The sequence below is a fragment of the Epinephelus lanceolatus genome, chromosome 18 (genome assembly GCF_041903045.1).
Source record: "Epinephelus lanceolatus isolate andai-2023 chromosome 18, ASM4190304v1, whole genome shotgun sequence".
Classification (NCBI taxonomy): Eukaryota; Metazoa; Chordata; class Actinopteri; order Perciformes; family Serranidae; genus Epinephelus; species Epinephelus lanceolatus.
The window spans coordinates 3,057,728-3,082,100 of NC_135751.1; the positions used below are offsets into that span (position 1 = coordinate 3,057,728).

Here is a 24,373-nt window from a genome sequence, read left to right on the forward strand (position 1 = left end):
GAAAATTTATTCAAATCAGGATGATGACGTAGATGATTTGGCGTTCGCCCTGTATTTAGCTCCGCCAGCTTATTGGCTGGTACTGTAACATGGTAACATTAGCGTTGGTAGGGAGAGTATGGGCTGTTTGTCTCAGCCAGCAGCTAAGTTTAAAAGTATTTTAAGATACGTGTCAAACTAAGTTAGTCTACATACAGACAGCTGTCATTTGAGCTTATTAGTAACAATTAGCTATCAGCTGAACAAGCATGCTGTCCTTGTGCAAGACATAACGTTAGTGACAGTGTCGGTACCAGTTACTGTGTCATGTTGGTGTGTGCGTGTACGTGTGGATGTAGAGGAGTTCAGCGCCGGCACAAAAGAACCGATACTGTAAGCGCTTATCAATACTATTGTCTTTGATAATTTAGCCCCAGGGCTAATTTAGTACCGGGTTTCAGTACCCATCCTTAATTGAAAACACAAACGAAGTGAAGCTTGTAGAAATGAAATAAAGTTGCAGCCACACTGACACGGAAGTGCGTAACGCTGCAAGTGTGTGTTCCACCAATCAGCGTTCTTCAGCACACAGCCCCGCCCCTCAAGAATTCCGGGTAATCTGAAAAGTCCTACCCCCCCTACTACATACTTGTTTTTTTAGGGACAGTTTGGGGGTGAGGGAAAGTTTTTCCCCCGGGTAATTTCAGTGGAAACACGCCAAGGTTTTTCAAAATCCCAGGTAAATCAGAAAAGTTCCTGCAGTGGAAAAGGAGCTCTTCATACACTGGTGGCCAAGGCTGCCATACAAGGTGCCATCTGCTACTCAGTTTTTAATAGACTCACACACCGATGAAAGCATCATCGGGAGCAATTTGGGGTTCAGTATCTTGCTCAAGGATACTTCAACATGCAAACTGGAGGAGCTGGGGATTGAACGCTGATCTTCTGATTGGTGGACAACCCGCTCTACTTCTGAGCCACAGCCAGGAAATACCAGGATGTCCTACCACATCCGATCACATTTTGTTGTATTCAAGTAGGTATACATCTCTGAATATTTTGACCCATGCTGACACACATGCCCAGTCCTCTGGGCAGCAGAAAATATGTCACATTGACTGAGCAAGTAGATGACAGCTTGACAGCTGATTAACAGCTGAAAGAAGCTGTAATGACGGATGCCAAGTGACTTATGATCGATAGAATAGACAGTAATAATAGAAATAGGAATTCTTTAAGTGAACAAAACGATCATGAAGATAACCAACAACAATAAAAGGGCATAACTATGAAAAGAACAATGACAGAGAAATGCTTATGTAATTTTAGTGTTGTGAATACAGTCTAATCTTAGAATCTACAATGTATGCAGTCATTAAATAAGTTAAAAATACATAGCTCTCTGACTTGAGCTTCATCTCTGGCAAGCTTTGCATATAGTGTTTTGTTTTACTCCAAGGTAACGTTAAGTGATAACGTTAAAATCAGCTGTGCTGCAAATCGCATGCTTTTTATTTTTACATCAAATTTCATGTTATGGACTGCAACAGATATGTGACCAAGAAGGTCCAAATTCAAGGCACGATGTTATGACGTAGAGTGTCACAATTTGTGCATACTGCACTGTAAACCATAATTCCCTTACTTAATGTAAAATGTTTTTGGTAACCACTTACACTTAAAACTTTTATGTTACTGTATTGTACTAAACTAAAAGTATTGAGTACACCAGACACAAAAATAAATGTGTCAAATGACACTTTTATGTCACTTTAACATAACTTATTTATTGTTTGAGCTTTTTTTGTGATCATTTTTTTATTGAATATTTATGATGGCAACATGATCATAGCACTGACACAGAGGGCACCGCGAATGGAAGCAGTGCAACAAGAGTTTCTTTACCCTTCCTATTCTCTTATTTTCCTTCCCAGCAACCACATCCGCCCTCTAGCCACTGACATGGTGGATCAAAGTTGTTTGAGCATTTAATTCTATGTCATATGAAGTTAGGTTTCTAAAGGTAAAGAGATGAATTCAGAAACAGGAAGTTCGCTTTAAGTCACCTCAGCGCAATTTTACGTTAGATAAGGAGTATTGATAAGAATAATATTATTGATAAAATCCTAACGATACTCATCCTTAGAGATGGCCACCATTACAATTGCTGGCCTCCTAACCATCCCCCATGAAAAGGCTGTGGCGTAAATAGTGAAAATTAGACATCCTGAGGTATCTATATGTCCATTTCACAAAGTGGCAACCGTTCTACTTCTGTTTGTGCGTGCCGCAATGGTCTTGTGCCTGTTAGAACTGCTCCTATCGAGCCTGAACAGTGTGTTTTCTACCAGTCACTCATTTATTGCTTAAAATTATAATTGCAGATGTTGTTTGTCTTGTTGACAAATTTCAAGGTGATGTGAAAAGGTCAAAGGTCAAGTCTTGACAGTACAGCCTGAGGTTTCAAGTATTTCCAACCTCTTCCTCCCTGAAGTGCATTGCACACAGATGTACTGTTTCTCTTCATGGTAAATCCCACCCCCTTGTCTCTTCTTATAGACAAAATCCATCTCCTTATTAAATTCTCATCAGTTGAAAAAGCTGTGGAAGGACAAATATGGCTGTTTCTTGTTCTAATCCGAGCAAAAAGGAACACCACATGCCTGAGGGCTTCTTGACTCCACCGTTGTTTCTACCCACAAATTAAGCTATTGCAGATAACCGGATGTTGGTTTTCCCTACATCCAGTTCCCACTCCATTGGTAGCAACCATTTGGCATAGCTTGTCTGGAAGGGAGCTAAAACGCATGTCAAATTTAGGCTAAATTTTGGCGAGGGAACAACTGGTATGGCCATTTTCAAAGGGGTTCCTTGAACTCTCACTTCCAGATATCTAAATGAAAATGGGTTCTTTGGGTACCCACCAGTCTCCTGAGAAGGCTTGTTCTCAGTAAATGTTTTGTCCCTCACAATCAATGTACTCATTTAAATTAAAGCTGCGTATTTGTCTTTTTAAAGAAAAGGACAACTAGTCTATTTGAAGAACAATGAATCGCCTGATGTATAGATACATAAAACATTAAAACAGAATTGTTTTAATTGTCATAATATTAACTTCACTAGTATTAGTTTTAGTCTATGGACATCAGATAATTAATAATATTAACTGTAAAATAAGAAATCAAAGTACTAGGCTATATCTATCAGTGTGTGATTCCTTAACTCTCATACTGAGAGTATATAGTTTTCAGTTTCTAGCCTCTAAACTTCAACAGCATAACTGAATTCCTGAAATTCAGCTGTAGCTTTTGGTTTTGGTGTGTCACCCCATGATTTTCAGTGGCCCCATTTGGTCACATCGATGAAATTTCTGGGGGCACTCCTGGTCATACCAAACCAAGTAAGGCTGAAGTGGCATAGAATTGATCAAATTTGTGCTTAATGGCTTTTGAATCAAACTTTTCATTTATAAGAAGAAGAATTTCTTCTCTCAGTAGGCTACATGCTGTCACTTTAAATCATAAATTTTAATTACTACCTCATAACGAGGCCCAAACAGAATCTGCAGAATTTTTAAATTGTTCTCAACGGTGATCCTAAATGAAAATCTGCAGAATTCTGCAGATTGTTTTTTTTTTTGCTGATAATATCATAGACACTATTCATTTATGGTAACAATTGTTTTTGAACAAAAATAACCTCACACAATACATTTAAACCTAAAATTACCTCAAGCAGGCTAAAAGAACTACTTGATTTAATCATGAATATGTCAAGAAAAAATGTAAACATTTGTTGAAGAAATCATTCAACAAAATGTGGGACACGTGGCCATTAAAATGCAAAGTTTAATATGGAGCAGAGAGAACAAAAATTTGCTATTAACAGTAAGTCTTATTTTTGACATTTCTTCTTACTACACCACTAACTTTGGTGTTAATTTGGTGTTAATGCTAACTGAATACAACGCATGATTATCACACACAGTGTGATAATCATGTGTTACACAGACAGTGACAGAGATGGAGTCCTGGCATCTCCTCCATGCTGCTGACACTGTGCTGGGAGACACAACAAACCTTCTTGTGACTGCATGTTTGGATGTGCCATCCTGGAGGAGCTGGACTACCTGTGCAACCTGATTGGGCTGCAGGTACTGCCACATGCTACCAGTAGTGACAAGGACACTAGCAGAAAACAAAACTAGAGAAGAATCGGTCAGGAAGGATAAGGAGAGAGCGACTGTCTGTGGACACCACATGCAAAACCATTCCTTTTTGGGGGGTTGTCTTACTTTTGCCTCTCCATTGCTCCTTCATTTGTACCAAAGCAGATGAAACTGATTCACAATCACTTGTGCTTTTTAAATGCACAGATTTATATCCCTGAAATTTAACTTACTTGGTGTTATACTCTGACGATTAAGTGTTCCCTTAATTTTTTTGAGCAGTGTATATTCCTAAAATGTGTGGCACATCTGGGAAGTTCTGCAGGCGCAGATTACGTATTAACCTAGATAACCCAGATTACTCGTAACATACCATAAGTATTTGTATTATTGTCATCATGTATTGTCTTTTTTATTTTGGAGGAAATGGTCAGTTTCACAGGTTTATGTGATCAGATGGTTTTTAGTGTAGCTGGAGAGGAAAGATAGCTTCAATAAACTGCTGAAAGAGCATCTCAGGTGGAAGCAGCTGCACAGTGTTATTTCGGAGACTGGTAACACATCCAAATGGAGAAGTTTGTTTTCATGGCTTTTTGACAAAAATCGAAAGCGCACCGTGAATTTTCCCCCTAGTCAAACAAAGAAATCTCTTTCCAGCAGACGCACTATGGGCAAACACAGTTGGACTGTAATTAGCACCGGTTTGTGACGCAATGCCCCGTGTCCTAGTCGTAAATCATCGCCCTTTTCCGTAACTTGTCGCGCCTCATGAACAAGCGATGCTGCGCAGCAGTCGGTCCGGCGGAGCTGAGGACGGAAGTAATGATGGCGACCGTCAAAGCCATTCTTTAACAGGAAAAAACCTTTCTCTGCCGACGAAGCCAGCTCTATAATGGAAGGACACGTTTTTCCCGATCAAGAGCAGCTCATACAATTTCTGAGGAGGCTCAAGGAGGTTTTCGACGTGTGTGACGAGGATGCTGACGGCTTCATCCGGGTGGAGCACTTGGTGGACCTCGGTCTTCAGTTCGGTCAAGGAGACAAGGTGAGAGGCAGGGAAGGACTGGGGATTATGCAGACAGACAGTTCTGTATCTGTATAACTAGCTTGGCTCGGTTCATTAGCAACACGTTGTGACTGATGGCCAGTATTAGCTCCTGCCAGGGGCGTAAATATAGACGGTACAGGCAGTGCGGCTGCACTGGGTTCCTGGGGGGGGGGGGGGGGGGGGGGGGTGTCAATGTGTTGGGTGGAGAATGGGCCCTTAGTGACTGCCGCCTTGAAAATATGCCTGTGTTCAAAGAAGAAGTCTCATTAAAGTAAAAGCAGTGCCATTTGCTATATGCCCTTGACAAAGACATCCCATCTCAGTCGTGTTTATTTTTCTTTATTTGTAAAACAGTCAGTAGCATCTATAACAAAATTATATGCATATTCAATGACTATAAATCAACCATTCTATTAAAATTGGTAAATTGAATTATTTGTTTCTTATTTTTTTTTATTTTCTTTGGTATTTTTTGTTATATATGCAATGATTATTGCTAGGTAATATGTATGTTGATGTTATACAATGTCGAGTCTCTGATCTAGTGACTAGAAGACATATGCACAATAATGTGCACTGGGGCTCGTCATAATAATGTGCACTTGGGCCTGTTGTAACTACCTTACGCCACTGGCTCCTGGCAACAACAGACAACCTGTCTTCTGTAAATGTCACAGGTGTGCTAATGTTAGAGGTGCTAGTTTTTAGTGAGTCATTACCCAAACATTAGCTAGCTGTGCTGCTGTATGACAGATTTCACTCTGTCTCTGGATATGTATCAGGAACACATTAAAAACATAATAATGAAGTAAATAAATACATAAACACTACGGCAGCACAGGAAGAGCTTCTACCCTCAGGCCACAAGGATCCTAAATGAGGACACTGCCTAAGACTCCTCAATCATAAACATATATTCATCATTGCAGTCTTTTTTAAATGCACAAACTAAAGGAACTGACAGGATTACATTTAACTGGATTTGTATCTTATGATTTCATGTGACAAATAAATGAACTGATTGGATGACAAATAAATGAACTGATTGGTTGATGGATTGATAGATTGAAGCATTGCGCTCTGTACCCATGTTATTTAAAAGTTCCAGCTCACTATCACGAGAGAGGCCAGGTAATGCTCACCAAGCTTACAAATAAACCATTACCATTTTGAATGAACTTGGGACAAATAACTCTGATAATGGCATTAAGAAATATTGCTGTAACATTATGTGAATTTCATAAGCAGAGATATTCCTAGTATAAAAAACCTACCACACTGGCCTGTCCTTTGCAGGGTGAGGTTTATGCAGACACTTTGGTCTTTTTTCCAGTATGCACCTATATTTCTCTATGCATTCCTGGCCAAATATGTTGTAACATCAAATTGTGATCCAGCTGACTACTCTATAGTTTAACAGCAGGAAATATTCAACAATCATACCGTTGATATGGTTATGGGTGAGAATCAACAGAGGACCCATAATACGATGTTATCACGATACTTAGGTCACAATACGATATTATTGCAATATTAAATGCATCACGATATGCTGAGTATTACGATAAACTATATTTTGATATGTTGTGATTTACTATATTTTTTTCCAACTGCAAATTATTTCCCCAAAGGAAAACTTTGGGGAAGTTTTCAGTCTGTTCATCTGACTTCCATAATTTTTATTGCAGCAAAATGTGATGTATCCCACTAAATGAACGGGAACACCCATGTTAGAAGCGCTGTCTTTTACCTTCTTGTGCTGCATTTTGCAGGAGATCTGCAATGTCTGCTGCGGTGTGATTTTCGTGTACTACTAGTTTGGAGAATGTGAAACAGCAGTCGCCAGTTCTCTGTGAGATAATGTGCTGTTATAGTCACATATGAGTCCACTGTCCTTGAAGTCCAGGCATCATAAGTTAATGCCACTGTTCCTGCTGTACCCAAAGATTACACAACTTAATGCTTCACTTCTCTGTAGAGCTTGGGTACGGCTGTGTCGGTGAAAAAACGTCAGGACCGAGCATGTAACGAAAGCCGTCATTTTCAACATTGCAGTATGGACTCAGATCTCTGCACACAAAGTAGGTCATGGACTGTGTTATTTTCTTAGCTCTCCTAGAGGTGGATGGTAGTTTTGTCAAGCTGAGTGTACCCAATGTTGGTTGGTTTTTCAGTGAAGCGGGTTCAGTGTTAGCTTCGAGAGTATTTTATTCTTATATCACACTGCTTGCAAATCACATGTGTCATATCCAAGTCCTGCTTTCCTTTCACGTTAAAAAATCCAAAATAAGTCCAGACGTTTGCATTTTTGATTTCTTTCTGTGGGAACCTCCATCCTTGTTTCAATGAACTTCCTCCCAAATGCCACTGACTGAGACCTCTGCTGACGTCACCAGGAAAAAAAAACATCAGCACCATCTAGTGGACCGAAAAAGCAACTGATTTTATTACTGTAGTACCAAAAGTTGTATTGAAATGTGTATTTGCAAAAATGAATAATGTACCTAATAAAAGATTGATACTTGGCATCCATGTATCGATACAATAGCGCCACACAAAATATTGCAATACTATGCTGTATTGATTTTTTCCCTCATCCCTAGATATGGTGATATCTGTTACTTTAATATCTTCGGTTGTTTAAGGCCATTGTGGGCAATACTGCAAATCAATAAACAAGGCAATTAATAACAATATTGGATTTTCATATGATCTTTCCATAACTTGATGGAATAAACTGTCAGGTAAATTTAACTTTTAAAGGGAAATTTCTGTTTATTTCAACCTGTCTCCTATCGTCCTAAATTTGTTTCAAGTGACTAGTGACATAAAAATAATAGTTAGCATGTTAGCCATTAGCCTAGATACAGCTGGGGCACATAGTAGCATCAGACCTGTTAAAACGTAAGTGAACGGGCAACCTTCAAGTGCAAAGTTAGTCCACTAAACAAGCTTTTTTTCCACAAAGACCGCCTCATATTGTTAGGATAAATGTCAGAGAACATATAGAAAACGACATGTAAACGTGTTGTCTTACCTTACCGGTGTGGTGCCATGTTTGTTTACCATTTAGCTCTGCTTTCCAAAGCGCGGCCAAAATATATCTCGCGAGCTCTAGATAAAGCCCAGCTGGATACTACTCCAGGTGGAGGTGTCTCGTCCTCGGTCACATCCAGACCTTGAAAATAAGGCTGCAACCGGTCTCATTCCTTGCAACAGAGGAATTCCTCTTCTGTGGGCACTGGGGCACAGCATTCACAGGTACACCACCAATCTCCAGAGCTACGCAGCCTTGCAGCAGCCATTCCGCCTCTCTCATCCTCTACCTGTTGCGCCTCTCTCTCTCTCCTCCTCCGTTCTTCAATTTCATGAAGCTCTTCCTCAGTGTATTCTGGCTCAGATAAATAAGGGCAGCCATCAAACTCTGCAAAATTAAATTCCTCCTCCACAAAGTCGAAGTCTGGCAAAAAGTCAGCCATTATTCTATAAATCTTTCATAAAATAAATGAATGAACTTTTCATGCTACTGTCTGGTTCTGCCTTCCATCTGTTGCTGCTTGTTCTCGTGAGATTTCAGGCAAGGTATGAGATTGCTGCTTGTTCTTGTGCTATTTTGGCCGTGCTTTGGAAAGCGGAGCTAAAAGGTAAACAAACATGACACCACACCGGTAAGGTAAGACAACACGTTTACATGTTGTTTTCTATATGTTCTCTGACATTTATCCTAACGATATGAGGCGGTCTTTGTGGAAAAAAAGCTTGTTTAGTGGACTAACTTTGCACTTGAAGGTTGCCCGTTCACTTACGTTTTAACAGGTCTGATGCTACTATGCGCCCCGGCTGTATCTAGGCTAACAGCTAACATGCTAACTATTATTTTTATGTCATTAGTGACTTGAAACAAATTTAGGACGATAGGAGACAGGTTGAAATAAACAGAAATTTCCCTTTAAGTGGAAACAAACATTCCTGTCTCAATATATTACGAATTAACAGTTTCTTATGTGACTTTTCAGAAAATGTACTATTTCAAGATTTATATTGATGTTGAGATAAAGTTAGTGGAAAAAACCAGCACATCACATGCACGTAGGACACCACTGCCAAAGGGGGCACCCAAACAGACCAATATGATGATCATCAGTCATCATCATCATACGTGTTGTCTTATCTCTCCCAGTTAGGGCCCTCTCAGACACAACATCTTTTGAGGTGCACTGCTGCTGGATTCAGTGATCACTGCAGCCCAGTGTTACAATTTTCTAACTTATTTTTTTGTATTTCTCAAGGTGTCTTGTAAACAAATTTTGAAAAGGCCTGTGTTTAACACAAGCTTAAAACACTTTCATGTTTTGTTCCATGACATAAATTATGTCAGTAAATGTGACTTTAAAAAGGCCAAATGAGACTACAGAACATTATCATCATTATCAGCCAAACACAGCTTTACAGCCTCAAGGTGGCGGCATTAAGTTATGTGACTGTGGTGTAGTTTGTTCATAGCCTAATGTTCTGGTGATTGCATTTAGGCTTCAAAAAAATCATGAAAGTAGTGTTCGTTTGTAAACACAATACCTCAAGAACACCTTAAGGGAATTTATTCAAATATGGCACAAACGTTAATCTGGACTCAACAATGAACTGATTTTAATTTAGTGGTCCAAGGTCAAGGTCACTTTGACCATGTGTGCATCTTATTCCCATAAAGGCAATAGAAGAACAAACACACAAATTTGGCACAAATGTCCACTTTTAGTCAAAGATGAACCGACATTACATTTTGGTGGTCAAAAAGGTCACTGTGACCTTGTGTCTGTTTCATTCTTGAGGACATCATAACTCTTGAGCACCTTGAGAGAATTTCTTCAAATTTGGCTTGAACGTCTACTTGGAGTTATCTTGCTTAGCAAAACTTGTAAGCATCATAAACATCTGTTTGTCATGGAGCTTATTTTCCGCAATAGTCCAAAATCGTATTGAAAAATCCCACAGACTTTTTGACGATGTAACCAGAGCGAAGCTAACTTCTGCATGGGCCTACAGGAAAATGTCATCCCTTGAGCACTCTAGTAGACATCATTGTGTACACCAACAGCTGCACCTCCAGTCATCAGTCCGTCAAGCTCCTGAAGTTCGCGGATGACACCACCCTCATTGGACTCATCTCTTACGGGGATGAGTCCGCCTACAGGTGGGAGATTGACCAGCTGGTGACCTGGTGCAGGCTGAACAACCTGGAGCTCAACGCTTTTAAGACAGCGGAGATGGTTGTAGGCTTCAGGAAGAACCCAGCCCCGCCCACCCCCATCACCCTGTATGACTCCCCACTCGACACTGTGGAGTCATTCCGCTTCCTGGGGACTACCATCACCCAGGACCTCAAGTGGGAGCTGAACATCAGCTGAAATTTGAATTTGTCCACAAAGGGAAATTCTTTCTCACAGCAGTGTACTTGTTTGACATAACAACAACCATAACAACAACAGCAACAACAGTGACGAGTACGACGTCCCGACAACCCAACAATAAAACTAAACAATAGACAAACACAGCAAGAACAACACTACGACACACAAACAGTTGTTACACTCAATGGGGTCTGCTGTTAAGGGCCGTGATAACTGAGGGGATCAGGCTTCTTCCAAAGCAGGCCCTCCTGCACCTCAGAGTCCTGTACCTTTGCCCTGAGGGCAGTGGGGCTAAATGTTCATTGAGTGGGTGTGTGGAGTCCTGTTCTATTGCAATTGAGATGCGTGTAATGGCCCTATTGTTGAGTTCAGTGAGGTTGGTTGTGGGGAGACCCATTATTTTTGCAGCAGTGTTGGTTACTTTGGAAAGCTTGGTCTGGTTCTTGAGAGAGAGTATGTTGAAAAAGCAGGTGGAACAGTACAACAGAACTGGCTGAATGATGCTTTGGTACAGTAGCAGTAGTAGATGTGGAGCAACATAGAGACCTTTGAGTTTGCGGATGATTGACAGTCTTTGGTGGCTTCTTTTCTGAATGTCCACGATGTGCTGATCAAAGGTGAATGTGTTGTCTAATGTTACTCCAAGGTATTTAAAACTGTCCACTTTTTCAACTGTTTGGTTATGGATGACAATGGGGTGCTGTGGTGAAGGGGGACTGACTATCAGCTCTTTCGTTTTGTTGACATTGAGGTCCAGATAGTTGTCCTCACACCACTGAGTGAAGTGTGTGACTGTGGTGTGGTAGTCAACAATGAAGTTGTTGTCTGTGAGTAGGGCGAGGATGGCTGTGTCGTCTGAGTATTTTAAGTATTTTGTGGTGGGTGATGGACTGATGCTGTCGTTTGTGTAGAGTGTGTACAGGAAAGGACTTAGCACGCAGCCCTGTGGTGCTCCGGTGTTGATGGTGAGGGGAGGAGATGTGGTTGAGCCAAGCCGTACTGCTTGTTGCCTGTTGGTGAGGAAGTTGTGGATGAGGTGAATCAGTCGGGTGGGGATGTTGAGGTGTTGCAGCTTCTGGATCATCAGGTGCCTCTGGATGCAGTTAAAAGCAGAGCTGAAGTCCACAAAGAATATTTGGGCAAAGTGGCCTGGGGAATCCAGGTGCTGCAGGAGGAGGTGCAGCAGGCAGGCACAGCATCCTCAGTGCCCCTCTTAGCCTTGTAGGTGAATTGGAGGGGGTCCAGTTGTGGGTTGACAGCTGGCAGGATGGTGTTCAGCAGCAGCTTCTCCAGGCATTTCATGATTATGGATGTTAGGGAAACAGGTCAGTATTGGTTGAGTTCAGTGGGCCGTGGCTTCTTGGGGACAGGAATTATGGTAGCCATTTTCCAGATGGAGGGTATGGTGGCAGTCCCTTACAAAGAAGGCACATCAGAGGATGTACTTCCTGCGGCAGCTGAAGAAGACAATGATGGTGCACTTCTACACTGCCACCATTGAGTCCATCCTCACCTCCTCCATCATCATCTGGTATGCTGCTGCCACTGCCAAGCACAAAAGCAGACTGTAGCGTATCATTTGCTTTGCCGAGAAGGTGATTGGCTGCAATCTGCCCTCCCTCCAGGACCTGTATGCCTGCAGGACTCTGAGGCATGCAGGAAAGACTGTGGCTGATCCCTCCCACCCTGGACACAAACTCTTTGAGACTCTCCCCTCTGGCAGGGGGCTGCGGTCCATCGGGACCAAAACCTCACGCCACAAAAACAGTTTCTTTCCATCTGCAGCTGGCCTCATCAACACGACCAGAGACCCCCACCTACTCTGCCCCCTAACCCCCCTGTAACTAGGGCTGGGTGGTATGACAAAATTTTCATATCACGGTTTTAAGAAAAAATCATATCGGTTTCACGGTATTTCATGATATTTTGCTCAGGTTTGGCCAACTTGACATGCTGCGGTGTTGTGCTATGGTATATTCAAGTGCCAGAATTTGTTATTTATCTGACAACGCCTGAACGTAACACACGCTCCGCTCCATTCATTTGGGCTCCACTGACTGTGTACGGAAGCGACACCTAGAGAAGCCAGCGGGGTTGTTTACCGTTTGCCGAGCCGAGAGGCTGCATGTAGGCCGCATGAATTGTTAAAGCATTTTCCACCTAAGTTATTACATATATTTTGAGTTATCTACAAATTTACTGTACTGTTTGTCATCAACTCGCTTTCAAATGTCCGCCACGGACATTTACACAATGTCACGGATAAACATGGGTAAATGCATGAAAAAAAATCATCACATATCACCTCTGGTTTATTCATTTAAAAACACATTGTGCTTGTTTAGCACACTATTTCATGTAGTTTTTATCTGCTGGAGGGTCGCGTAGGGGAGCGTAGCGTGACAAAAATAGAAGAGCCGCGTAAAATAGAGAGTTGTCACGCGACAGACAGGGGTTGTCATGCCGCTCCTGTTGCCAGTGGAGCCACTGATTAACTGGGGGGCAAACTGCTACGGGACTCGCGCTGCAGACGCGTCGCGCCGCTGACGCGTCCGGTGGAGCCTGGCCGTAACTGTCTTGGACTTGGGACGGGTCGTCTTCGGTCAGGAAAATGTGGCCCGAGCCGTGCTCTAGTGTGCTTACCTGTGTGTGTGCGCTTTGTCTGCACGTGTGCGCTTTGTCTGTGTGTGTGCGCTTTGTCTGTGTGTGTGTGTGTTTGTGTGTGTGTGTGTGCGCATCGGGGCGAAACTCCGCCATGCGCAATACGGCGGTGCGCCGCTGCTAGTTGCATATAGGGGAAACACTGCTCTTTTTGGTATGAGTTCTTCTGGGTCATCTGTACAGTTGCTTTGCTTTCAGGACTCTCTCCGGCAGCCATTCTCGCCTCTAAACTTTTCTATGCTCTCACTCTCACCCGCTCAAGTGTGCCTGTGGTGTGCAGCGGTGAAATAGGTCCCCGCTGAAACACTTTCCCGCTGCGCATGTTCCGGACGTTGTTTGGGCTATTCACCGGTATTGCGGTATATGAAAAATTCATATCATAACGAAAATAAATACCGGTTTTCGGTACAAACCGATATACCGCCCAGCCCTACCTGTAACCATCACACAGTCGGACATGTCTTCATCATCTTGGTCATTCACCTGTCATACACTGCATACAGTTAAACTTGCACAGCCGTACTTTGCACAGTTGGGCACCCTAGTCATGTTTACAGTGTACATATTTTTTATATTACTATTATTATTGTTAGTTGCACTTTTATATTTGATTGTTAATAGTATTTCCTTTTTATACTTTTATTCTATATTTTTATATATTTTATATTCCTTTCTATGCACCAATACACCAAGCCAAATTCCTTGTATGTGAAAACCTACTTGGCAATAAAACCGATTCTGATTCTGATTCAGATTCAGATTTTGATTCTGATAGAAAAAAGTGACCCCGTTTTCCTGTGTAACTTAACACAAGGAATTGATTGAGAGGATTATTATCATAGTTTTATTTTTTGTGTATCCACAACCATCATAAATACATGGGGACGTGCCCAGGATGAATTATGAATTGAATTTAGTTTTTTTTTAATTGAATTGAATATATTGGGTATTTTAAAATTGTCACAGAAGATTGAGAATTTTAATTAAAAATTGAAAAAGTAGCACAGGAAAACCCATGTCAAATTTTAAACCACAAGAGTTCACAACAGATGGGCAGAAAGAGGAGATCTTCTGGGGACAGATAGTTTCCTGACAATCTTTTCAACTCCACCCACTGGCTCCAAACTTGAGGACCTTGGAAGTTTAGCCATGAATGTTTATATCCCCAGAGCAGGTGACTTACTCACTGTGCCACCAGGAGGACATGGGGTTTTCGTATACCTTCTCACAACTTGACATTGAATATCCCTGCAGGCTCACTGCTTGACTTGATCTGAACACCATTTGCGACACGTGTTATCAAGCATCCAAAAATGTCTCTGTCAATTTTGGTTGCAACTGAACAAAGACACTTTAAGCAGAGACAAATAAGAAGAAAGAAAGAAAGAAAGAAAGAAAGAACGACAGAAAGAAAGAAAGAATAATAACGAGAACAAAAACAATAGGGCACCAGCAGCGAGTGTCGCTGCTTGGACCCCCAATACTATTACTACTACGACTACTACTACTACTACTACTAGTTATTATTATGATGATGATAATAATAATAACAATAATAATAATATCTTTAATTATAGAGCACTTTTCAAGATCCTTGTTACAGTGTTTCACAAAGGCTGCAAAAAAAAAAGTCACGCCAGGTTATTGGAGACTGCTGTGTAAAACACAAGCTTGGAAGAAAAATAAGTTTAACGCAGAGAAGAAGTGGGAATGGGTAGTAGAGGAGGCAGGCTAAAACCCGGATGCACTGAGTAACGGTAAGAGTAGATTTTTCTTTAAGCTGTCATGTCGGCAGAGCACCCTGAACACATTACTAAAAATATCTCAGTTGTACTAAGAGGTAGCTACTTCTTCATTTTCCTCCACCCCGTTGCAACTCCTCTCATCTCTGTATTGCTTGTCACCATGGCAATGAGAGCTTCATGAGAAATCTATGAGCTGATTGGTCAGTTACTAAGTGATGAAATGATCCGTCTTAGCTGCTGAAAACAGTCAGTATGATGGTGCTCATTGCATCAGTCCTGTATTTACATTTGTTTCATTTGGAAAACATCAAACATTCAGAAATGTCCGTTTCTGTGGTGATTAGATCACTGCAGTGAACAGTATGAAATAACATTTATACTCTTCGTGTTTTTCTACACTACACTAACACTGCTGTTAGTAAACTGCATGTACGCACTCTTATTAGAGTACCAATGCAATATTAATCAAAGCACATGTAATGCAGTTTTTTTAAAGAAATGTTTATTTTTGTACTTGTACATTATTTGTACTGCAAAAACATTGTTTCTTTTTAAGATATTTTTTGGGCCATTTTGCCTTTAATGGACAGGACAGGTAAGCATGAAGGGGGGAGAGAGAGAGGGGATGACATGCAGCAAAAGGCCACAAGCTGAATTCGAACCCGGGTCGCTGCGGCAACAGCCTTATACATGGGGCGCCTGCTCTACCACAAAGCCAACATTGTTTCTTTTGTATTAAAACATCATTTGGGTCTTCTATTGCTCATTTTAGTCCTACAATTTACATTTTCACATAATAAACAGGTACTTCTATATTTATTATTATTGTCTCGCAACATTTTCAAAGTATGCAACATTACTGTAGATTCTAAAATGTGTTTCTCTGTTTTATTTAATTGTAAACTACGCTGGCCCTGAGGGTCAAAACACTTCAACATTTCATAAAATTCTACAACATTTCAGACAACACAACAACATTTTCGAAAACAAAATATTTCAAAAGACAAAACATTTCAGAAAACACATTTTACAAAACAAAACATTTCAAAAAACAAAAGATTTCACAAAACAAAACAGTTCAGAAGACACCTCAACAATTCCAAAGACAAAACAATATTTAGGAAAACACAGCATTTCAGAAAACAAAACAACATTTGATGAAATTCAAACCTGAAAAGGTAGCTACTATTGGACAATGATTCTTTGTCACTGATTGGATGTACTGTCTGTCAGTCTACAACAAACCTAAGTAATTCTTCTTCTGTTTGATTTCCAGTGGTCTGGGTGCCTTGCGGCGCATTGCTGCCTCTCACAGGCCGGGAGTACAAGATAAAATAAAACTTTATTGATTCCTAAAGGGAAATTGCTGTGCAGCAGTCTGTAGTGTGCATAGCTGCTATTGCTGTGGTTCCTTTACACCAAACTCCTGGCCTATGAGACTACTTCTGCCATGAAGAGAGCAGCCAGCACCTGAGAGTCCATTTTAAAAATTTTGGTTTATTTCAACCCGTCTCCTATCGTCCTAAATTTGTTTCAAGTCACTAGTGACATAGAAATAATAGTTAGCATGTTAGCCGTTAGCCTAGATACAGCCGTAGCGTCAGACCTGCTAAAACGTAATTGAACGGGCATCCTTTCAAGTGCAAAGTTAGTCCACTAAACAAGCTTTTTCTCCACAAAGACCGCCTCATATCGTTAGGATAAATGTCAGAGAACATATAGAAAACGACATGTAAACGTGTTGTCTTACCTTACCGGTGTGGTGCCATGTTTGTTGTTTACCATTTAGCTAAGGCTGCAACCGGTCCCATTCCTTGCAACAGATGTATTCCTCTTCTGTGGGCACTGGGGTACAGCATTCACAGGTAACGTTACACCACCAATCTCCAGAGCTAAATCCTTCCAGCAGCCATTCCTCCTCTGTCGTCCTCTAATGTTACCTGTTGTGCCTCTCTCTCTCTCCTCCTCCATTCTTCAATTTCACGAAGCTCTTCGTCAGTGTATTCTGGCTCAAATAAATAAGGGCGGCCATCGCCTCTCGATGTGGAAAGCCTATATACTAACATTCCACGTTTAGGTGGTCTTCAGAGTTGTTGTCTTACCTTACGTGTGTTAACATTTACTTCTGCTTCCCAAAGCGTGGCCGAAATATCGCGAGAAGGCAGCAATCTCATAACGTGTCTGAAATCTCGCGATAACAAGCCGCAGCAGCTGCAAGGCAGAACCAGACAGTAGCCTGAAAAGTTAATTCATTTATTTTATGACAGATTTATAGAATAATGGTTGACTTTTTGCCAGACTTCGACTTTGTGGAGGAGGAATTTGATTTTGCAGAGTTTTATGGCCGCCCTTATTTATTTGAGCTAGAATGCACTGACGAAGAGCTTTGTGAAATTGAAGAACGGAGGAGAGAGAGAGGCACAACAGGTAGAAGATGACAGAGGAGGAGTGGCTGCTGGAAGGCTTTAGCTCTGGAGCTCGGTGGTGTAACGTTACCTGTGAATGCTGTATCCCAATGCCCACAGAAGAGGAATACCTCTGTTGCAAGGAATGGGACCGGTTGCAGCCTTAGCTAAATGGTAAATAACAAACATGGCACCACACCGGTAAGGTAAGACAACACGTTTACATGTCATTTTCTATATGTTCTCTGACATTTATCCTAATGATATGAGGCGGTCTTTGTGGAGAAAAAGCTTGTTTAGTGGACTAACTTTGCACTTGAAAGGATGCCCGTTCAAATAAGTTTTAACAGGTCTGATGCTACGGCTGTATCTAGGCTAACGGCTAACATGCTAACTATTATTTCTATGTCACCAGTGACTTGAAACAAATTTAGGACGATAGGAGACGGGTTGAAATAAACCGAAATTTCCCTTTAAGAAGAGCAATGTATTCAGACAGAGTTTTTGTGAATTTGATAGTACGATTGCTCTATTGAAAGTACAGTAGTACCATTGCCAATAGTGGGATAGTTAGTGGGCTAAAACTGTACATTAGTAGTTGAGGTAGCACGATGAAAGGCTGTGTGCTGTGTTTATTTGTTGTATTGACTTAAAAGTGGGGCGCACTGGTAGTTCACATGGGAAAGGTGCAGCTAGCCCTTGTTGCAGCAGCATACCATACCATGACTTAGTCATACCAAAAATTAGAAAAAAAAAACCCCAACATTGGGCCACAGGGGGAGCCACAGCGATCGGTCGCATTTGAGCCATTTTTAAGCATTTTTCTGTTGTTATAGCGCCACCCAGTTGCCAGTTAGAGTAAAATTTCTCCAGTCACCTTGAGGCGTCCTGTTCTACATATCTACCAAGTTTAGTAAAAATCGATATGGCGGTTAGGCCTAGATAAGAAATTAGCTCTCTAGCGCCTCGATTTTGTTTGATCAGGTCAATAATGGAGGGGTCCCCTCAGATTATGTGTGGTCATATGCCTACAAAGTTGTGTGGTGATCGGTGAAACCCTTGAGATGTTATACACCTTTATGTGATGAGCCACGCCCTCCGCAATATTCATTGCCTTATAGAAGCTCAGTTTTAGTAAGTTTTCCAACTTTTGCCAAGAGGGAACTTAAGATATTGGTCCCTAGATTATGTTCACAGAGTTTCATGCAGATCGGTCAAACTTTCTAGGAAGAGATCGATTTTAAGTGTTTTTCAAAAAATTCAAAATGGTGGAAAATCTATATAATCGGAAGTTATGGGTTCTTGGGGTACATGTGTTCCTCATGAGGAGAGGCATCTCTGTGCAAAGTTTCATGTCTCTATGACATATGGGGCATGAGATATGCCCATTCAAAGTTTGCAAATTTAATCGGTTGCTATAGCGCCCCCCTTTGGCCAATTGATGTAATATTGCTTCATTCGTGTTCTCCCATGACCCTCTACCACTGTGCCAAATTTCACATGGATTGACCAAGACAGTGAGGAGAAAAACGTGGAACAGACACACAGACACACCCACAGACAATTTTCGTCATTATATAGTAAGATTCTAAATTTGATGCCTGTAACACGTTCCATAAAAAAAGTTTGGGACAGGGGCAGCAAAAGACTGGGGAAGTTGTTGAATGCTCAAAAAAAAACCTGTTGGAACATTCACAGGTAAACAGGTTAATTGGTAACAAATGATAGTATCATTAATAGGTATGAAAGGGGCATCTTAAAAAGGCTCAGGTGCTCACAAGCAAGGATGGTCACTTTTTGAAAAACAGTGGGGGCAAACGGTCCAACAGTTTGAGAACAACCTCTCTCAGTGACCAGTTTAAAAGAATTTAGGGATTTCACCATAAACAATCTATAATATCATCAAATGATTTTGAGAATCCAGACAATTGTCTGCATTTAAAGGACAAGATTGACAACCAACACTGAATGGATGTGACCTTTTCCCTCTCAGAGGGCACTGTATTAAAGCCTTTGGAAACACAGCTTGAAATAGTAAAAGTGCATATATTATATCAAAGTCGAGTGTCTCATTAATCATCCACAAAAGTCAGAGTGAAAATAACCATTAATAACTATTAGAAAACCTGGTTTAAAAACAGCTCATTTTGCTGTTTAGACCACTTGCCAGGACAGAGTGGGTGTGGCAGATAACGCTCTGATTGACAGCTCCCTCATTTTGATTGACATCTCACTGGCTCAGCAACAGCTGCCACAAATTTAATCCAGCCGTACATGTTTGAGCCCTCTGATGATTCAGAGGACGAAGCAGAAGCTGAAAATGATTCCTTTCAGGTGGTCACTGAATGGTAAGTTTCAAAATGTTTTGTGATTCATATTAATGTTACTTCGTAGAATAGTTAGCATAACTTTTACATGCAATGTTATGGCCAGGCTCCACTGGCTGCAAACGTACAGCGTAGCGTCGCGGCGTATTCATTTGGGCTACACTGACTGCGTACGGAAGCGACACGTAGAGAAGCCAGCGGGGTTGTTTACCGTTTGCTGAGCCGAGAGGCTGCATGTAGGCTGCATGAAATGTTAAAGCATTTTCCACCTAAGTTATTACATATATTTGAGTTATCTACAAGTTTACTGTACTGTTTGTCATCTACTCGCTTTCAAATGTCCGCCACGGACACAGTGTCACGGATAAACAATAGAAGAGCCGCTTAAATAGAGTTGTCGCGCCACTCTCGTTGTCGGTGGAGCCGCTGTAATTGATTAACAGGGGGGGCGAGCTGCTACGGGACTCGCGCTGCAGACGTGCCCGGTTGAGCCCGGCCGTTAGCTGAGATGAATGACAATGGGAGGCTAGCGCTTTGCCTTTCTTCATTGAGATACGTTTTCATTGAAAACATAAATCTGCTCTGTTTTTCTGATAATAGCCTTTTTCATTCAAACACATCCAGTCTTAATAGATTAAATATGTCTTTACTCTGACACACACTGACCGTCAAAGTGGGAGAGACCGGTGCCGGCCGGACATCTCTCTGCCGTTTTATTGAAGTATTGGCCCGCCTCGAATAATGTTCCCCTCCGGCTAAAATTGTGTTGTTTCCCGCAGCATCACCTCCGCCATTGGGGATATGTTTATGCGTAGCAAAGCTAACTGCTTGGGGTTGGGGTTAGGGGTGAGGAAGGGTGCACATTACGTCCTCTCCCCGCGAGTCGACACGGGCACCGGGCCCGGGGGGCAAGCCCGGCCACTCACAAGCCGCCTCTTCCTGCAGCTCCACGAGCTGCAAAGGCTCGGATTGTCCGGGCTCTGGAGCCGGTCAACCTGATTCAAGTGCTGCTGGGAGCCCGCCGTAGGCAGAGCCTCCGCTGGGTCGCAGCCGAGCGGTTCAGCCAGTTTACGATCTGTATTTTCTAAACATCAGACTAGAAAGAGGAGTTGGCTCAGACTCAAAGAGGCAGATTTAGCTGGAGCAGAAAGGTTTTGTTGCGCTGCCACTGGGGGGCGGGATGAGACAACTGACTGATGATTTATGATTGGTTTGGAATTTATTGCGTAATAAATTTCAGAGATAACCACGGCCAAATCAAACCCAATTTCAAGAATGTACAAAAACTTAAAAGACAGATATTTCGAATTTGGATGGAAACAGATTTCTAATTGTTTTACATGTTTAATATTATGTACATAAGACCCTAAATTACATAGTTAGAAGGCTATTGTGGATTTGGGTTTCCAGAGGCTTTAAACACTGACTTGATTGAATAAAGGATAGTATGACATGGACTCAGGAACACTTTGGAAAACCATTGTCAGTAAACACAGTTTGTTGCTTCATATACAAATGCAAGTTAAGACTCTACCATTCAAAGTCAAAGCCATTTATCAATATTATCTACAGTCTGCAGATTTCCTTGGGCCCAAACTCATCTGAGATGGACTGACGCAAAGTGGAAGAAGTGTGCTGGAAATCATGGACGTTCATAACGTTGTGACACGAGAGGATCATCCAGGACCATCCAGATTGTTACCAGCTCAAGGTTCAAAAGCCAGCATCTGTCATGGTGTAGGGGTGTGTTAGTGCCCATGGCATTATGGGTAATTTGTTCATCTGTGAAGGCTTCATGAATGCTGAAATGTACATACAGGTTTTGGAGCAACGTATGCTGCCATCCCAACAATATTTTTTTCAGGGACATCCCTGCTTACTCCAGCAAGACAATGAGACACATTCTGCACGTGTTACACAGTGTGGCTTCATAGAAAAAGAGTGCAGGTACTAGAATGACCTGTTTGCAGTCCAGACCTGTCTCTCACTGAACATGTTGCGCATTGTAAAGCACAAAATGCATTAATGGAGACCATGGACTGTTAAGCAACTGAAATTGTATATCAGGCAAGAATTGGAAACAATTTCACTTTAAAAACTTCAACAACTGTCCTGAGGTCCTATACACTTATTGAGTGTTGTTAGAAGAAAAGGTGACCTAACACAGTGGTAAACTATGGAAGCGAATCGTGACTAATATTTAAATTAAAATGTATTTGCAGAAATGCTTTTTCATTTTAAGAATGTGGCTGCGTTATTTGACTCATATATAAAATTAATCATCAATCATCCTATTTGCATTTTAATTTTCTTCTTCAAGACTGCTCATTCTTTTACTTAATTAAAATGAAAAAGAAAAAGTCATTTGAGATTTAATTTTCAAAATATGCCCCAGCAAATAGATACCAAAATTCAATATGAAATGTAAAATTTGAAAATTAAAATGCATTTACAGAAATGCTTTATCATTTTAAGAATGTGGCTGCATTATTTCACTCATAAATAAAATGAATAATCAATCAACCTATTTGCATTTGCATTTTCTTCTTCAAGACTGCACATTTTATGCCATAATCAAAAAGAAAACTTTGGCAATCTGAGCGGCGTAGGAGAGTGACGTCAGTAGCCGCTCTTCTTCAGCTGACCGTGCTACTCATCTAATACGGCAGGGGGTGGTGTGCACATTCGATATATGGATGCATCACAGATCATGGGAGAGATTGTGCTTTCTAAACATCGTAATTTCCCAAAACTGAATAAATACCACACATAGCAACACAAAACTGCTTTGCTAGCTCAATCATGTTGTAACTAAGATATCTGCTGGAAAAAATAATTTTTTCATGGACTGTTCATTTAGGATACGGAGTTAATACGTCCGCTGACTTGACAGTCATTTAAGCTAGTAGCAGCTTAATACTTAATACTCACTTACAGTACCCAGTGGGGCAGCCCTCCCCCTCTCTGCTCCAACACTGACTGACAGCTGACTCCACTCATAGCACTAGCTATCTGAACCGGTCAGTGGCGAAAAAAAGCACTTTTAATGCGCAAACTTATACGGGACGCCTTTGCCCCTGTTACCATTTTAGCTTGTTTTGCGGCTCCGGTTGCATCCGCCTCCCTCAATACTGAACCAATTTTAGAACAAGTTGTACCCATGAATCATACACACACATACACATGGGGAAATAGGGCCCAGGTTGAAAAATACCAAAGTTGTCCTTTAAAGTTGTCCTAGTAACAAATTGCATACATGTACACATTTGGCAAAATGAACACATGTTCCATTAAGGGGGGGTGTCCAAGCAATTTGACATATTTGAGCATTTTATAAAAAAGTAACGCTATAGTTACTTTTCCAGGTAATTAGTTACTTTTATAGTGCAGTTACTAACAGTTCCCAACACTGATCATCAAACAATCAGTTCAATTTATGTGTCACATGAAATCATAAAATAATTGTAATAGTCAATAGGCCCGTTTCCACTGAAGAAGTTCCTGGTACTATTTGGGGGGCAGGAACTACTACAGGAACGTCCTCTCGCTCGGCTCTCTCAACCGCCGTGTCTCCACTGAGAGCGGAGTACGAGGAAGGTTCCTGTAAAGTTACGGGCTCTGGATGTGACGTAATCGTTACGCAACCATTTTGACTGGGGCGACGTAGGGACGTTGTTAGCTGTTAGCTGATAGCGGTGTCTGTAATAACTCAGTAAATGGCCCGTGAAAAAAATATTTTTTCCAGCAGATGTCTTAGTTACAACATGATTGAGCTAACTGGAGTAGTTTCATGTCGTATCCGACAACAGGAGGCTTTTAACAGATGCTGTTGTGAGCTGTCCCTGTCAGCTGCAGCCATTACTGATGCTTTCTAGACATCGTGACTTCCCATAACTGAATAAATACCACACATAGCAACACAAAACTGCTTTGCTAGCTCAATCATGTTGTAACTAAGATATCCGCTGGAAAAAATATTTTTTTCATGGGCCATTTAGTGAGGTTTTTTTACATGGCGGCGGAAGCTATATGAACGAGCTAACCCTCGTCTGCTGAGTTTTAAAAATGCCGGCTATTTTGTAGCTTTCTGTTCACATCACATCCCTCCTTGAGTATATCCAATCAGCACCAAGTAATCCCCAAGCCCGAGCCAGGAGTCTTTCGGGCCGTTCTGAGTACCTACCCCGAGGCAGGGACTTGTTTAGCCCCTGTAAAAGTTCTGGAACTCTGTCCTTGGTGGGGGTGGTTCCTGCGGTGGAGACACGCACCAACGGCCCTGGCCCCGTAAAATTACCCCGAAGTTCCTGCGGTGGAAACGGGCCTAATCAATCAATCAATCAATCAATCAATTTTATTTATAAAGCCCAATATCACAAATCACAATTTGTCTCACAGGGCTTTACAGCATACGACATCCTTCTGTTCTTAGGATAGTAGTAATAGTAGTAGTAGTAATAATAATTAAATGTCGATGTTTAGGATAAGGCAAGGTCATCATTCAGTATACTTGTGGCCTGAGGGTAGAAGCTCCTCCTGAGCATTTCAGTGCTGGTCTGGTGTATGCGGTACCCTCTACCTGAACAGGGTGAAAAGGCAGTTATCCGGATAGCTGGGATCTTTAATGATTCTCCT

At 41.5% G+C, this 24,373-nt stretch overlaps 1 protein-coding gene across 2 annotated transcripts in view; it reads left to right on the forward strand.

Annotated features, from left to right (window-relative positions):
* The first annotated feature begins 4,894 nt into the window (after nucleotides 1–4,894).
* rab11fip4a (RAB11 family interacting protein 4 (class II) a) overlaps nucleotides 4,895–24,373 on the forward strand; it is a 126,152-nt gene continuing 106,673 nt past the window's right edge. Inside the window, exon 1 of one of the 2 annotated variants that reach the window (XM_033644535.2) lies at nucleotides 4,895–5,192. In XM_033644535.2, the coding sequence (XP_033500426.2) occupies nucleotides 5,040–5,192 (153 nt within the window). In that variant the 5' untranslated portion in view covers nucleotides 4,895–5,039. The remainder of the gene's footprint in view (nucleotides 5,193–24,373) is intronic. The other variant, XM_078161652.1, reaches the window with a different exon arrangement.